The 15130-nt window shown below is 32.4% G+C and overlaps 1 protein-coding gene across 1 annotated transcript; it reads left to right on the top strand.

Annotated features, from left to right (window-relative positions):
- The first annotated feature begins 14 nt into the window (after positions 1-14).
- LOC143242365 (uncharacterized) lies at positions 15-14233 on the top strand. Its single transcript, XM_076485721.1, has 9 exons — positions 15-140; positions 2316-2555; positions 3150-3229; positions 4408-4479; positions 5642-5716; positions 8231-8273; positions 10137-10264; positions 10539-10637; positions 11299-14233. The coding sequence occupies exons 1-9, from the start codon at positions 42-44 to the stop codon at positions 14231-14233; spliced, it is 3771 nt and encodes a 1256-aa protein (XP_076341836.1). The 5' UTR covers positions 15-41.
- Positions 14234-15130: the final 897 nt, after the last annotated feature.

Genomic DNA, 15130 nt, shown 5'->3' with positions numbered 1-15130 from the left:
GGCAGAGCAATAAGAATGTTGTAGAACTATTGATTCGTTTGATGGATGCCAATGACAATATGCCAATTTTTCTGCAGCCTCGTTATGATGCTGTGTTAAACACTGACATGAGGTCTTTTAATCAGAGATTAATAGTAAAGGTACAGCTATCTCTTTATTAACAATGTGAAGGTATAAATTTTTCCTTAATAACTATGCTACTATTTGTATCTTCTCACTAACATCTTCTGTAACAATCCTTCACTTGGTATCAAGGTCTTCTATAGAGAAGGTAAATTGTAAGGTACAACTGCATTAATGTAATTATTAAAGATATGGAAGTGTTCAGTTAAGAAATTCTATTTATATACTAACTTATCGATTTAAATTTAAATATTATTTTCATTGTACATATAATAATTGCTTTTATGTCTTATTTTGAAATTTATGTAAGTATTTTTATATTCTTTACAAAATGATTTAAAATATTTACATAAGGTTTTTTGATAAAACTATTAAAAATCAATTGCTACTAATATATTCAAATTAGGTATTAAGAATTGTTTATTGGTGCAAATGTTACACTACCTAAGAAGATGTAAAAATATAATACTTTGATAAGGGGAGTTTATATATTTAAAGTGAGAAGAAATTTCTTTCATCAAAAATGTTAATTTTACTAGAGTTATTAGTCATCTTAATATCTAAGTAATAAACTTTATTGTTTGATTTGGAACTATTTTTAATTTGTAAAACTGTTGGGTTTTGTTACCAATATAATTATTAATTTTAAATAAATCTGGTTTATAAAAATTATTTGTGAACTTAATTTGAGTAAGATGATGGCTTGAACACCCACATCTGCTCCTCTGTTATGCTTCTTTTTTATTTTCAAGTATGAGAGAATTTAAGGCTAAACCAGATATTGGAGTACCACCAGTGTAATTTGGGTTTTATTGCTGGCAGTACTTGAGAAACCAGGACATATACCATAATGACCCACCTTATGGTTTATACCTAACATTGGATGCTCACATAAAGAAATTCGTAAATAATTATAATAAAAATCAAAACTGAATAATGCAATGAACAAAAGAAATATAAATTAGGAGAACGAGATGTGGGAGCTCAAACTCACAAAGTCCCACATCTTTATCAACATTTCTTTTGTCTTCTTTACTTTGAAGAACAGAAGTAATAGTAATAATAAGGTAAGTGAGTAAGATAATGCCAACTTTATAAGGTATGTTTATCTTACCTTCCCACAACTGTCTACAGGCAGTGAAGTAATGATAATAAGGTACTATCACTTGGGGATAAGTAAGTGAGATAATGCCAACTTTATAAGGTACGTTTATCTTACCTTCCCACAACTGTCTACAGGCAGTGAAGTAATGATAATAAGGTACTATCACTTGGGGATAAGTAAGTAAGATAATGCCAACTTTATAAGGTACGTTTATCTTACCTTCCCACAACTGTCTACGGGCAGTGAAGAGTGAAATTGATGTGGAACATTGTAGGTTTGAGCAATAATATATCGCTCTCCTAATTACTGTTTCAGTTAATTATTTTATTATTATTATTTATTTTATGAATTTCTTCTTGTGAGACTGGTGAATAGACGTTAAGGCTGATAGACACTGTGTCATGATCACAGTATGGGTTCTATTTCTCGCTTTCACCTCTAAAACATAGGGTGCATTTTATAAAGCTTGTTTGGAATTTGGAATTTCGCACAAAGCTACTCGAGGGCTATCTGTGCTAGCCGTCCCTAATTTAGCAGTGTAAGACTAGAGGGAAGGCAGCTAGTCATCACCACCCACCGCCAACTCTTGGGCTACTCTTTTACCAACGAAAAGTGGGATTGACTGTCACATTATAACGCCCCACGGCTGGGAGGGCGAGCATGTTTATGCCGACTTCGGCGTGAACCCGCGACCCTCAGATTATGAAGTGCACGCCTTAACGCAGCTAGGCCATGTTTATAAAGCACAGTATACTCTATTCCTTGGGGTCCTTTTAATTTGTGCAGTTTTTTATTTTTATTTTGGCTTGTTTCTGTCTACTAGAAAATATCCATATATATATATATACTTATTTAATTACATATGTTTTATTTTGTCATTTTGTCTTGATGTAACCCTTTAATGTTCGTTTATAAATGTGGTTAATAAAAACTACAGTTAGCAATTTGTTTTGGTTGAATTTGGTGTGAAATTATGCATTTTGATTGAAACGATTGAGAATTAATTCATCATAATGGCTTAATTATTATAATTTTATCTTTTATTTTTGTTTTCAGAAAAAATAAGTTTTTATTTTTGTTTCACTAGGCTTTTGATGCAGACGAGATGGGCCCCAATAGTAATGTGACTTATGAAATAATAAGTGGTAATTACCAAGACAAGTTTCAAATAAATCCCATCTCAGGAGAGATAACTTTGAAGGAACCCTTAGCTGATGTAACAAATCAGGAAAGCCACAATTTGCCTCCCATAACCCTAAACGTGAGAGCTCATGATCAGGGCATTCCAGTGCAGTCGTCAAGTGTGGAAGTACAGGTACATAACCAGGTAAGTAATATTTCATTAATGTTTTACACATAGTTATCAAATAAAAAGACACTTAGTCATGTTTCTTCTTCTGTAGTACAAGCTTACTCCATATACACATTGTTATCACACCATCAACAGTAGTGTTTATCACACAGTCATATCCTTATCAGTGTTACTTCTTTCATTTTCATGATGTTCTAAAAACACGTAGGTCCAAGAAGTTTTGAGAAAAGGAAATAGAAACCACGTAACTCGAGTGCTTTCAAAGGTGGATTTTTCTTCTTTGAATGCACTCGAGTTATAAGGTAATGTTTATTCTGTATTTAAAACTTTATCAGTAGTGTTTGTTCCATATTTCTGCTGTTAAAACCTGTGTTTATTTTGTAATTATGCTATTACATGTAATGTTTCTTCCGTATTCATGTTGTTAATGAGAGAAACTATGAGTTTCTTTCATAATATCATTGATAACACTGGCATTTATTTCATATCAATTAATATCTTTCAAATTGTACCTACAAATATTTTTTCAGTATTGATAACAGTAATACTAGTGTTTTTTATTTGCTGCTACTCTTAACAGTTATCTTCAGGTATTTGTATTTTATCTAGGAATATCTTAACCGTACAATAATGTTTATCATTCCACTACCTGCAGAGGAGATACGCCACCGAAAATACGAAATTGAGAGGTGACGTATGTGATTGTTGTACTAAGTAAAGAAATCAGTTGTGTATCTAAGGTATTGTTTGAATGTTGTAAGTGACATTTTTTATTGTTGTACCAAGTAAAGAAACCAGTTGTGTATCTAAGGTATTATTTGAATGTTGTAAGTGACATTTTTTATTGTTGTACTAAGTAAAGAAACCAGTTGTGTATCTAAGGTATTATTTGAATGTTGTAAGTGACATTTTATTTTTTTGTACTAAGTAAAGAAACCAGTTGTATATCTAAGGTATTATTTGAATGTTGTAAGTGACATTTTTTATTTTTGTACTAAGTAAAGAAAACAGTTGTGTATCTAAGGTATTGTTTGAATGTTGTAAGTGACATTTTTTATTGTTGTACTAAGTAAAGAAACAAGTTGTGTATCTAAGGTATTGTTTGAATGTTGTTTGTATGTGATATTTGTGATTGTTGTAGTAACTAAATAAATCAGCATCAATGAACACTATTAAACCAATACTAATTATTGCCTTGAATGCATTCACACATTATATTACACTGTTAAGCACTATATTTATAATAGGTTAAATATATACAATGCTGCCTACAATCAGGGAGCTTGACTCACAACCTGAGGGTTATGGTTTCGATCTTTGTTCTAATAAACATGCTTGAAAGTGTGGGGGACATTATAATGTGACGATCATTCCCGCTCTTCATTGATAAAAGAATAGCCCAAGAGTTGGTGGTAGATGATGATAACTAGCTCCTTACCTCTAGTTTTTTATTGTTAAACTAGAGACAATCAGCACAGATAGCCCCTCAGGTAGGTAGCTGTGTGCTAAATTCAACATAAATCAAACTGTCCTTACCAAGACACGTAATCAATAATGGATACATTTTCAAAGGGAGGAGGAAACATTGTTACTTGTTTTGTGTGTTTTTAAGTACACAGTCGCTCATTAGCTGCCTGCACTAACAGTGTATTAATTTGATGTTTGTTACAAAAGTTATTTTAAATTAAACTTTTCTTGACTGTAAAAAATGTTTTTGCAAGGATGATCTTTGAACACAAATAGATATAATACTGTAGCAAAGGTAAAGAGTGTTAATTAATTATTCAAATAACATTATGAAAACAAAATATAAATATTAATCATATTTAATTAATTTTTTAGACATTTATTTTCTGATCCACTTTAGGTCTTTCAATACTCTCACTGGAGCAAGAGTCAGTATTTACTCTGTTCGTCCTTACAATGGCAGCCAGTCGAGGTAATTAGGCTTTTTGTTGTGTTGCTCTTGAATTCATAAAAGTATTAAACTAATAATGTGTTTGTGTTGATGAAAACTTAATTACCATGACAGCAAAGTCAGTTAATTCAGTCTTGCTGTTTATAGCATTGCTCATGAAGTCATGAAAGTATTTAGCCAATAATATATTTCTGTTGGTTTAGCTTTATTTTAAATGACAGCCAATTCTGGTGATTTGGACAGATTGTTTGTGGTGAAGCTAACAAAGTCATGTAAGTGCTAAACTAATAGTGTGTTTCTGTTGACCTTGATTTTATTACTAGTTAGGTCATATAATGACTATATATATTAATCACAAATTTTTTACCTAAAGATATATTGCAAGATGGTAACAGAACTAGAAAAAAAATAGTTGAAAGGTCAGGGAAAATATAAAAACTGTAGAGAAATATGAAGAAAACTTCAACAAACTCAGAAAACAAAGGCTCAAACACTGACCTGTTAGTGGAAATGGATTCCATTAATAACAGTCATTTCCATTCTCCCCTCCAAAATTTTTTCAATCCAATTACTAGTCTTTTTCCAACCTCAATTAATGTGATTTTTAGCTAATCTTTTGTTTGCATTCTATCAAAAGCTCTACCAAAATCTATGTACACTAAATTTATACCCTATCAGTCATCTAAACAACAAATAATAAAAGTTTATAGATTAATGAATGAAAGTTATTCCTACTTACAAACACACAACATTTTGTTCACTAAACAACCTCCAATATTTATATCTTATCTTCTGTTTCACTTTGAGCTCATCCATTTTTTTCTTGACATTAGAAATAAAACTGTTTATGTATTTCTTCATTATGTTTAAATCTGTTGGTCCTAAATTTTTTCCATTGTTTTAGGTATTCTATCAAGTTTATTATTACTAGTTTCAGGCTTTCTAGTCAGTTATTTTACACATTTTTTTAAAAGAAATACATGAGTCATATTGTTATGAGTAGGTGTCAGTCATGGGTCATATTGTTGTGAATAGACATTAGTCACAAGTCATTGTTATAAGTAGAAATGAGTCACTAGTCATATTTTTACGTCCTTATATCAGTCTTAGTAATGTTGACACATTATTGTTTCATTAATTCGATTGAATTACAATTACTGAACTGAAAATAATTATTTCCTAGCTCTGTGGCTTATGCGTGGGTAGCTTACCCTCTCAACTCTATCATTGATGTCTTCAGCATGGAGGATGCCATCAGGTATGGAAGTATTCAGTATAGTTTTATGTATGAGGCATTAAACGAAAGTAAAGGTTAATATATATATACTACAGTCACTAGTTTTCTTCTATATCCTAGAATACAAGACTAACTTTGTATAACAGAAATACTTGACTAGCTTTGTATAATAGAATTACCAGACTAAGTTAGTATAATAGAAATACCAGACTAACTTTGTATAATAGAAACACCAGACTAACTTTGTATAATAGAAACACCAGACTAACTTTGTATAACAGAAACACCAGACTAACTTTGTATAATAGAAACACCAGACTAACTTTGTATAATAGAAATACCAGACTAACTTTGTATAATAGAAACACCAGACTAACTTTGTATAATAGAAACATCAGACTAACTTTGTATAATAGAAACACCAGACTAACTTTGTATAATATAAACACCAGACTAACTTTGTATAATAGAAATACCAGACTAACTTTGTATAATAGAAACACCAGACTAACTTTGTATAATATAAACACCAGACTAACTTTGTATAACAGAAACACCAGACTAACTTTGTATAACAGAAACCCAGACTAACTTTGTATAATAGAAACACCAGACTAACTTTGTATAATAGAAACACTGGACTAACTTTGTATAATAGAAACACCAGACTAACTTTGTGTAATAGAAACACCAGATTAACTTTGTGTAATAGAAACACCAGATTAACTTTGTGTAATAGAAACACCAGACTAACTTTGTGTAATAGAAACACCAGACTAACTTTGTGTAATAGAAACACCAGACTAACTTTGTATAATAGAAACACCAGACTAACTTTGTATAATAGAAACACCAGACTAGCTTATTATACTAGAAATACTAGACTAACGTAGTATAGTAGAAACACTAGACTCAGTATAACAGAAACACCTGGTTACCTTATTGTATTAAAATCAAAACTCTAGGCTAGTTCAGTAAGTTAGAAACAATAGGCTAGCTCACTGTACTAGAAACACTGTGCTAGTTTGTTATACTGTAAATCCTAGATTAACTCAATATACTAGAAACACCAAACTAACTCACTATGCTGTAAACACCAGATCAGAACAGTATGCTAGAAATACCAGACTAGTTTATTATATTACAAACACCAGACTATCTAAGTGTGCTAGCAATAAGCTATTTGAATATTGAAGAAACAACTAGAAATGCTACACTAATTCTATATGCTAGTATCACTAGGTTAGTTCATTGCCAGGCTAGGTTGGTGCACTAGAAACACTAAACTAGCTCAGTACCAGGCTAGATCAGTGCACTAGAAGCACTAGGTTTGCTCAGAGTCAGTTTAGGTTGAGGTACCAGAAACGTTCATCTAGAATTCTAGATCATTGTCAGTGTGTCATTGTCCTGGAAATGCTAAGCTGGGTCAGCGTTAGGCAAGAGTTTGGCAAACTAAAAACACCAGGCTACCTCAGGGTTATGTTAGCTCATTATACTAGCAAAAGCAGAGAGTTCAATTTAAGGATTGGTCATTGTGCTAGATTTTAACAAATCTGAAAAGAAACTTTTGAAAACAAGTAATTTTAAGATATTAAATTTTTTTTCACCTTAGAAATGAAAAAAAATGTTCCTCTTATGTGCTTTAAAAATGTACCTTATGCACCTTAAAAATGAGATTTGAACTTTCATAAATTTCCTAAGATTGTACTGTTTCTCTCAAGAAGAAAGTGAAAACTTTGTCAATGAAAGAAACAGTAAAAAAGTGGATGATGTTAGTGATGGAAATCATAGAATACAGTCTCGTTATTGGAGACAAATGGACTCTTGGATCATTGCTTTTATGTTGTTGTTTCATATTAAGCATATAGCTGCACAAAGGGCTGTATGTGATATGACCACCACAGTCTTCCACACTGTTCAATACTTGGGAAAAAGTAAGACAAAGGCATATCCTTTATATCACTCCATCAACACTTGACATTCAGTAAACAAAGAAATTTTCTCTACTCCTCTGAAGTAGACAAAGGCTTGTCCTCTACACTTTTCAACATTTGGCAGGGAGTAGACGAAAACATTACCTATATACTGTTCACCCTTGAGCTGCATTAAAATAAAAGCATCTTCCTCAAACTGTTCAGCACTTGACATGAAGTAAAGATAGACATTTCCTCCACGCTGTACAGCAGTTGACATGCAATAAACAAAGGAATTATCTCTGTCTACACTATTTAACACTTGATGTAGAGTAGACAAAGACAACACCATTACACTTTTCAACACTTGAGTTAGAGTAGACAAAGACATCTCTTCCACACTGTTTCAGTCATTGGAAAGGAGTACACAAAGGAATTTCTTTGACAGAGAAACTGAATCAAAACATTGTTGAGTAATTATGGTTACTGTATGTTAAATGCAAATAGAAATTTACTTCTGCTAAGGTACTGTTTCAGAAGAAAAGTCACTGTTGAAGATTCTAGTATTAACAAACTTCAGGCTTCAAACGACAAACATATGTATTACTTATTTCCTTTACAGCACAATCTATGGTCGGCAGTATATTCTACAAGACAAAAGTGAGGTAAGAATTCATGTACCTTTACAATAAGACCATAAAAATAAAACTTCACAATGAAAGTTCAGTTTTAATAGTAGCAGTTTGTTCCTGATGAAAGCCTACTTTTAATAATAACAGTTTGTTCCTGATGAAAGCCTATCTTTAATAATAGCAGTTTGTTTCTGATAAAGCCCTACTTTTAATAATAGCAGTTTGTTCCTGATGAAAACCTACTTTTAATAACAGCAGTTTGTTCCTGATGAAAGCCTACTTTTAATAACAGCAGTTTGTCTCTGATGAAAGCCTACTTTTAATAACAACAGTTTGTCTCTGATGAAAGCCTACTTTTAATAATGGCAATTTGGTCCCTGATGAATAACAGATATGCAGAGCTTAAAATATACTATGTCTGTTTAGTTCATAAACATCAAATACAAACTATACAATTCCTAAACATTAAACATTGTACTAGAACAGAGAATGTGAACACAAGTTGAATGATTCTAACGTGACAGTTTTGCCTTTTTCACATTACTTATAGCAACTAATGAATACATTTAAATACAGTTGGTCTATTTTTTTATTCTGATTGGTGACCTGATGAAAGTCCATCTTTAATAAATCGATCGGGTTATTTGATTTTTTTCAGATCTAACTTTTTTATGTTTATCTTTTGGTGCTGTTGAATATCATAAATAATTAAACACACATCATTCTCAATTTATCTATCATATAATTTGCTTTTATACGATACTGTGTTTGGATTATTTATCTTTTAACGTGATTGTACACCGGTTTCTTAAGAAAGAAAGGTTAAAAGAAGAGCCACCGTTATTGGCTATTATTCTGTTGTTTTTTTTAATAGTGAAGTTACTAAATTAGTATTTATCTGCTGTGAACAAGATGCTGGACTTTTTTCCCAAACTTAAGAGATTGTATAGCACACCAGGTGTATCTGATGTAATCTATTTACAAATTGTCAGTTCTCTTTAAAACTGTCAAACTTTTATGAAAATAAACAGATAAGTTATGAAAGGGCCAGACAAAAGCTAGCGTTCGTAACGTTGTTTTTTGGTTTGATATACTTGTCTTGTTTTTGGTGTTTTTAGATCAGGGAAGTCAGACAGGAAGATTATGAAGCTTGATATACTTGGCTTGTTTTTGGTGTTTTTAGATCAGGGAAGTCAGACAGGAAGATTATGAAGCTTGATATACTTGTCTTGTTTTTGGTGTTTGTGGATCAGGGAAGTCAGACAGGAAGATTATGAAGCTTGATATACTGTATTGTTTTTGGTGTTTTTATATCAGGGAAGTCAGACAGGAAGATTATGAAGCTTGATATACTGTCTTGTTTTTGGTGTTTTTATATCAGGGAAGTCAGACAGGAAGATTATGAAGCTTGATATACTTGTCTTGTTTTTGGTGTTTTTAGATCAGGGAAGTCAGACAGGAAGATTATGAAGCTTGATATACTTGTCTTGTTTTTGGTGTTTTAAGATCAGGGAAGTCAGACAGGAAGATTATGAAGCTTGATACACTTGTCTTGTTTTTGGTATTTTTAGATCAGGGAAGTCAGACAGGAAGATTATGAAGCTTGATATACTTGTCTTGTTTTTGGTGTTTTTAAATCAGGGAAGTCAGACAGGAAGATTATTAAGCTTGATATACTTGTCTTGTTTTTGGTGTTTGTAAATCAGGGAAGTCAGACAGGAAGATTATGAAGCTTGATATACTTGTCTTGTTTTTGGTGGTTTTAGATCAGAGAAGTCAGACAGGAAGATTATGAAGCTTGATATACTTGTCTTGTTTTTGGTGGTTTTAGATCAGAGAAGTCAGACAGGAAGATTATGAAGCTTGATATACTTGTCTTGTTTTTGGTGGTTTTAGATCAGGGAAGTCAGACAGGAAGATTATGACATCGTTTTCTGGTTTCTAATTACAATTGTCATAATTCTACTGTTACTGCTCCTCTTGTTGTTGATGTACTGTTGCTGCTGCTACAGAGGAAAAGTGTGGTAAGATAACATCCTCACCTTTTTAAAATAATTTTATTTCTCTGCATTTAATAATACTTTTTTAAATTTTAGTATCTTTAAGAAATCATCATTTTTATATTTTTAACCAATAGAAATAATTATATTTGGATTAATTTACAGCCTATTAACTTTTGCAATTTTTATTTAAATGTTTAAGTCAAAATGAACGTGTTATACTAAAAACTGTACCATTCATTACTCCATTAGTACTTTTTATTAAGAAACATTTAAAGTTTTCAACATGACATTTCAGGAGAAAAGAATACATGAAAGCAAGCAGTAAAGTTGGACCTGTTGAGCACATTGTTACCATACAAGAGAAGGGGTCAGCAGAGAATAAGGATGGACAAAGGTAACCGTTTTTTAGTCAAATTTGAAGTTTATTAAAATAAATCCTCCATATTTGGATACTACAATGGGGAAATGTAAGAGCAAACAATGTCTACATGTATACTGTAGACAATATAATGCTTCAGTAACATGCTAAAATCAGCTTTAAACAGAATATGTCATACAAAATGTCTATGTCACTGTCAACAATTGTGACCAAAATATATCGTAAAAACGCTTGTTTGTCACTGTTAACAATGATGAAAAAGGATATTTATTTTATACAATGAGAATGAAGGTGTATAATTAGTTGTGCATATCTAATACATTATTAGCACAATTTTCCTCTTAATGTTTTGCTAACACTGATTTCAGTCTATAGTTTAGAACTTTGTATAATATAAAGCTGCATCATTATCATTAAAGGCTCAGCACAGTCAGGTGGTTAAGGCATTCAATTCATAATCCGAGGGTTGCAAGTCTGAATCCCTGTCACACCAAACATTATTATATCTACAAACATGTATAAAATTATTATATTTAATACACTTTGTAACCAGGAAAGTGAACAACTATCTACAAACATAAAAAAATATTATATTTAATAAACCTAATGCATATGAAGATAAAATATTTTTGTGTTGGCTCTTATAAAAAACTTCATTTTTCACATTTTGTGTCAGAAAAGAGCCATGGCATGAAGATGAAGCTCGTGTGTGGAAATACAGCCAGATCTCACCCAATCACAGACGAGGCGGTATGGACAACCATAGGGATTACAGGCATGAACGAGTAGAGAGGGTATATCATGAAAGAAGATTAGTATCACCAGATGACCGGATCAGATATACAGAGTTGCCAAGAGACATAACTGGTGGCCAACAAGTAGGAAATTACTATGTTGTTCACAGAAACATAAAGAATGGTCAGTGGAAAGATGGAGATAGGTACAGGGCTTATCAATTTGATGACAGCAATAAACCAAGAAGAACAGAAATTCTTTATATTAAAAGTCCTATTCATGACCCTGAAGTTCATACTTTAAGGTACAGAGGTGAAGCTGATGAAGAAGAGGTTTTTCGTAGTGTTAGTCAGCAAGAGAGCATCAGAGACAGACAAGAACAAAGAGATTCTCGATCATATGATGCATTACATCAGCCCAGAAAGATTGTATACAGGGATGAGTCAGATCCTAGAGATCAACAGCTTAAGTTTTCTAGATATCACAGAACCAACAGTGATGTCTACATACCCAACGTGGATGGAGATATGTTTAGTCGACCAGTACAATACGGCAGAACTCAAGCAGCTGAGAATGGTAACTTTACTATGCCAGAAGAAAAAGGTAGAAGTCAAATAATACATGGTGAAGACTCTTGCTGGAGAGACAAATTTGAGGTTGAGCAGCGCTTTGTTAAAAGATTTGAAGAAAATGAAAAACCTCAATGTAACTCTGGCATTCAAAACACTTTTCATGTAACAGAACAACGGGAAAACATTCACCAACAGTTGGAGCCACAAGACAGAATTACCCTGGTTTATGGTGAATATAAACAGCAACCACCTGACGTCAATCGTTCCTATCAAAGAATCAACAGTTATCAGATGACATCAAATGATGCCATGCATTGTAATGAGCCATCAACTAACCCTAACATGACTCGAAGAGAGATAATTAGAGAATATAGATATTCTAATAATAAAGTGGACCAATGCTCACAGAACAACCAGAGTTCTGCAGAAAATCAGGAAGACAAAACTAGAACAAGCCAAGATAATGAGACAGTATATGTTGAAAATTATTCTGGTCAACAGAAACTTGAAGATGTTATTCAAGGAAATATGCAAGACACCTCAGTTAATCCTATTCTTATGCAAAAGGAAATAATTACAGAATACAGATATTCTAATAACGAAATGGACCAATGCCCAAAGAATAACAAGAATTCTGCAAAAGATGAGATGAACAAAACAAAAATTGTTAGAATGGATAATGAAAACCACTCCAAACATCAGACAGATGAAAGTATTAACCAAAAGAGTGAACCAAATCCTGTAAGCTCTAGTAATTTATCAAATCAACCTATTACCAGTAGAGAAATACAGAACTCATTTATGAACACTATTCAGCCTCAGGACTCCACTAGTGAGATGCACGTTGTTAAAGAAAACCATGTTACACATCAAGGTAATAATATCAATTTACATGTTGAACAAAAAGAAAAGAATAGTAATAATTTTTTTAGTGTATCGAGAGGCACCTCTTATCACCCCTGGCCAAACAAACCATCAGGAGGTGCCTCAGTAAATAATTATGATCAATGTCTAGATGATTTAAACCATAAGGGATCCAACGAACACTTTCATGGACATCTGACTTGTTCCAATGAAGAACAATTTGGCAATAAGGAGAGTAAACCACTTCCACAACTTAGATCAAAAAATGAAATGCTAGGTGATAATAAATCACAAAATGGATTGTCTACACATAGCCAAGATGAACATAAAGGACTAGAAAAGCCAGAGGAATATAATTTGTCTATTCAAACTCAGGGACGAAATGTTCAACTACAGACTGATGAAAGAAATAATCCAAAAATAAAAGAACAGGGTAATCGTGAAGAAAGACAAAGAACAGAAACTTATGGTTTGTTTACACATAGCCAAGGTGACCACAAAGAAATAGAGAAGCCAGAGGAAGATAATCTGTCAACTGCAAGAAAAGATGACAGTGAACAGGTTCAAAATGCAGAAACAAATGGTATCTCTATCCATCACCAAGATGACCATGATCAACTAGAAAACAAAAAAATTAATAAATCATCTACATGGAGAGAAGATCATGGTGAACAGGTTCAAAATACTGAAACAAATGGTATCCCTATCCATCACCAAGATGGCCATGATCAACTAGAAAACAAAAAAATTAATAATTCATCTACATGGAGAGAAGATCATGGTAAACAGGTTCAAAATACTGAAACAAATGGTATCTCTATCCATCACCAAGATGGCCATGATCAACTAGAAAACAAAAAAATTAATAAATCATCTACATGCAGAGAAGATCATGGTGAACAGGTTCAAAATGTGGAAACAAATGGCATCTCTATCCATCACCAAGATGGCCATGATCAACTAGAAAACAAAAAAATTAATAAATCATCTACATGCAGAGAAGATCATGGTGAACAGGTTCAAAATACTGAAACAAATGGTATCTCTATTCATCACCAAGATGGCCATGATCAACTAGAAAACAAAAAAATTAATAAATCATCTACATGCAGAGAAGATCATGGTGAACAGGTTCAAAATACTGAAACAAATGGTATCTCTATCCATCACCAAGATGACCATGATCAACTAGAAAACAAAAAAATTAATAAATCATCTACATGGAGAGAAGATCATGATGAACAGGTTCAAAATACTGAAACAAATGGTATCTCTATCCATCACCAAGATGACCATGATCAACTAGAAAACAAAAAAAAATTAATAATTCATCTATATGGAGAGAAGATGATGGCTAACAGGTTCAAAATACTGAAACAAATTGTATCTCTATCCATCACCAAGATGACCATAATCACAACTACAGAATACAAAAATTGATAATTCATTTACATGGAGAGAAGATGATGGCGAACAAAGGCAAAATACAGAAAGAAATGGTATCTCTGTCCATCACCAAGATGACCATAATCAACTAGAGAATACAAAAATTGATAATTCATCTACATGGAGAGAAGATGATGGAGAACAAAGGCAAAACACAGAAAGAAATGGTATATCTTCACATCACCAAGATGACCATGATCAACTACAAAACACAAATTAATAATTCGTTTACATGGAGGGATATCATGATGAAGAGGTTCAAAGAGAGAAACAAATAGCATGTCAACCTATTGTGAAGATCACCACCATCAACTAATAAACACAAAAATAATATTTCTACGTGATCAACATTCAAATCGTGATGAACAGATTCAAAACACAGACAGACCATGGTAAAAAGACTCATCACCTAGATGACCATCATCAAAGAGATGACTGAAAAATGATTGAAGCTTTGAAGCAAACAAATGATGATGGTGAACAGGTTGATAGTACTGAAACAAATGCTATGCCAACACATCACCAAATAGAAAAACACAAAAATTAATAACTCATTTATATGGAGAGAAGATGATGGTGAAAAGGTTCAAAATACTGAAACAAATGGAGTTTTTATTCATACTAATATGACCATGATCATGATAGAAAACACAAAAATTATTAATTCACCTACATAGAAGAACATCATGGTGGACAGGTCCAAAATAAATCAAAAAACAGTTTTTTAGCTCATCACCAGGATGACCATGATCAAATGATGAGACAACACAAAAAATTAATAATTCGTCTACATGGAGAGAAAGTGATGGTGAACAGGTTTAAAGTACTGGAAACAAATCGTATGTCTTTGCATCACGAAGATGACCATGATCAACTAGGAAACACAAAAAT

This window comes from Tachypleus tridentatus, unplaced genomic scaffold, assembly GCF_004210375.1.
Source record: "Tachypleus tridentatus isolate NWPU-2018 unplaced genomic scaffold, ASM421037v1 Hic_cluster_2, whole genome shotgun sequence".
NCBI lineage: Eukaryota > Metazoa > Arthropoda > Merostomata > Xiphosura > Limulidae > Tachypleus > Tachypleus tridentatus.
This window is presented reverse-complemented; position numbering and strand designations above follow the sequence as displayed.

Excerpts from the sequence above, each read along its gene's own strand:
- LOC143242365 (XM_076485721.1), top strand. The coding sequence starts at position 42 with ATGGATGCCAATGACAATATGCCAATTTTTCTGCAGCCTCGTTATGAT. Across the intron at positions 141-2,315 it reads ATCAGAGATTAATAGTAAAG|GCTTTTGATGCAGACGAGAT; the intron begins GTACAGCTATCT and ends TTGTTTCACTAG. Across the intron at positions 3,230-4,407 it reads CGAAAATACGAAATTGAGAG|GTCTTTCAATACTCTCACTG; the intron begins GTGACGTATGTG and ends GATCCACTTTAG.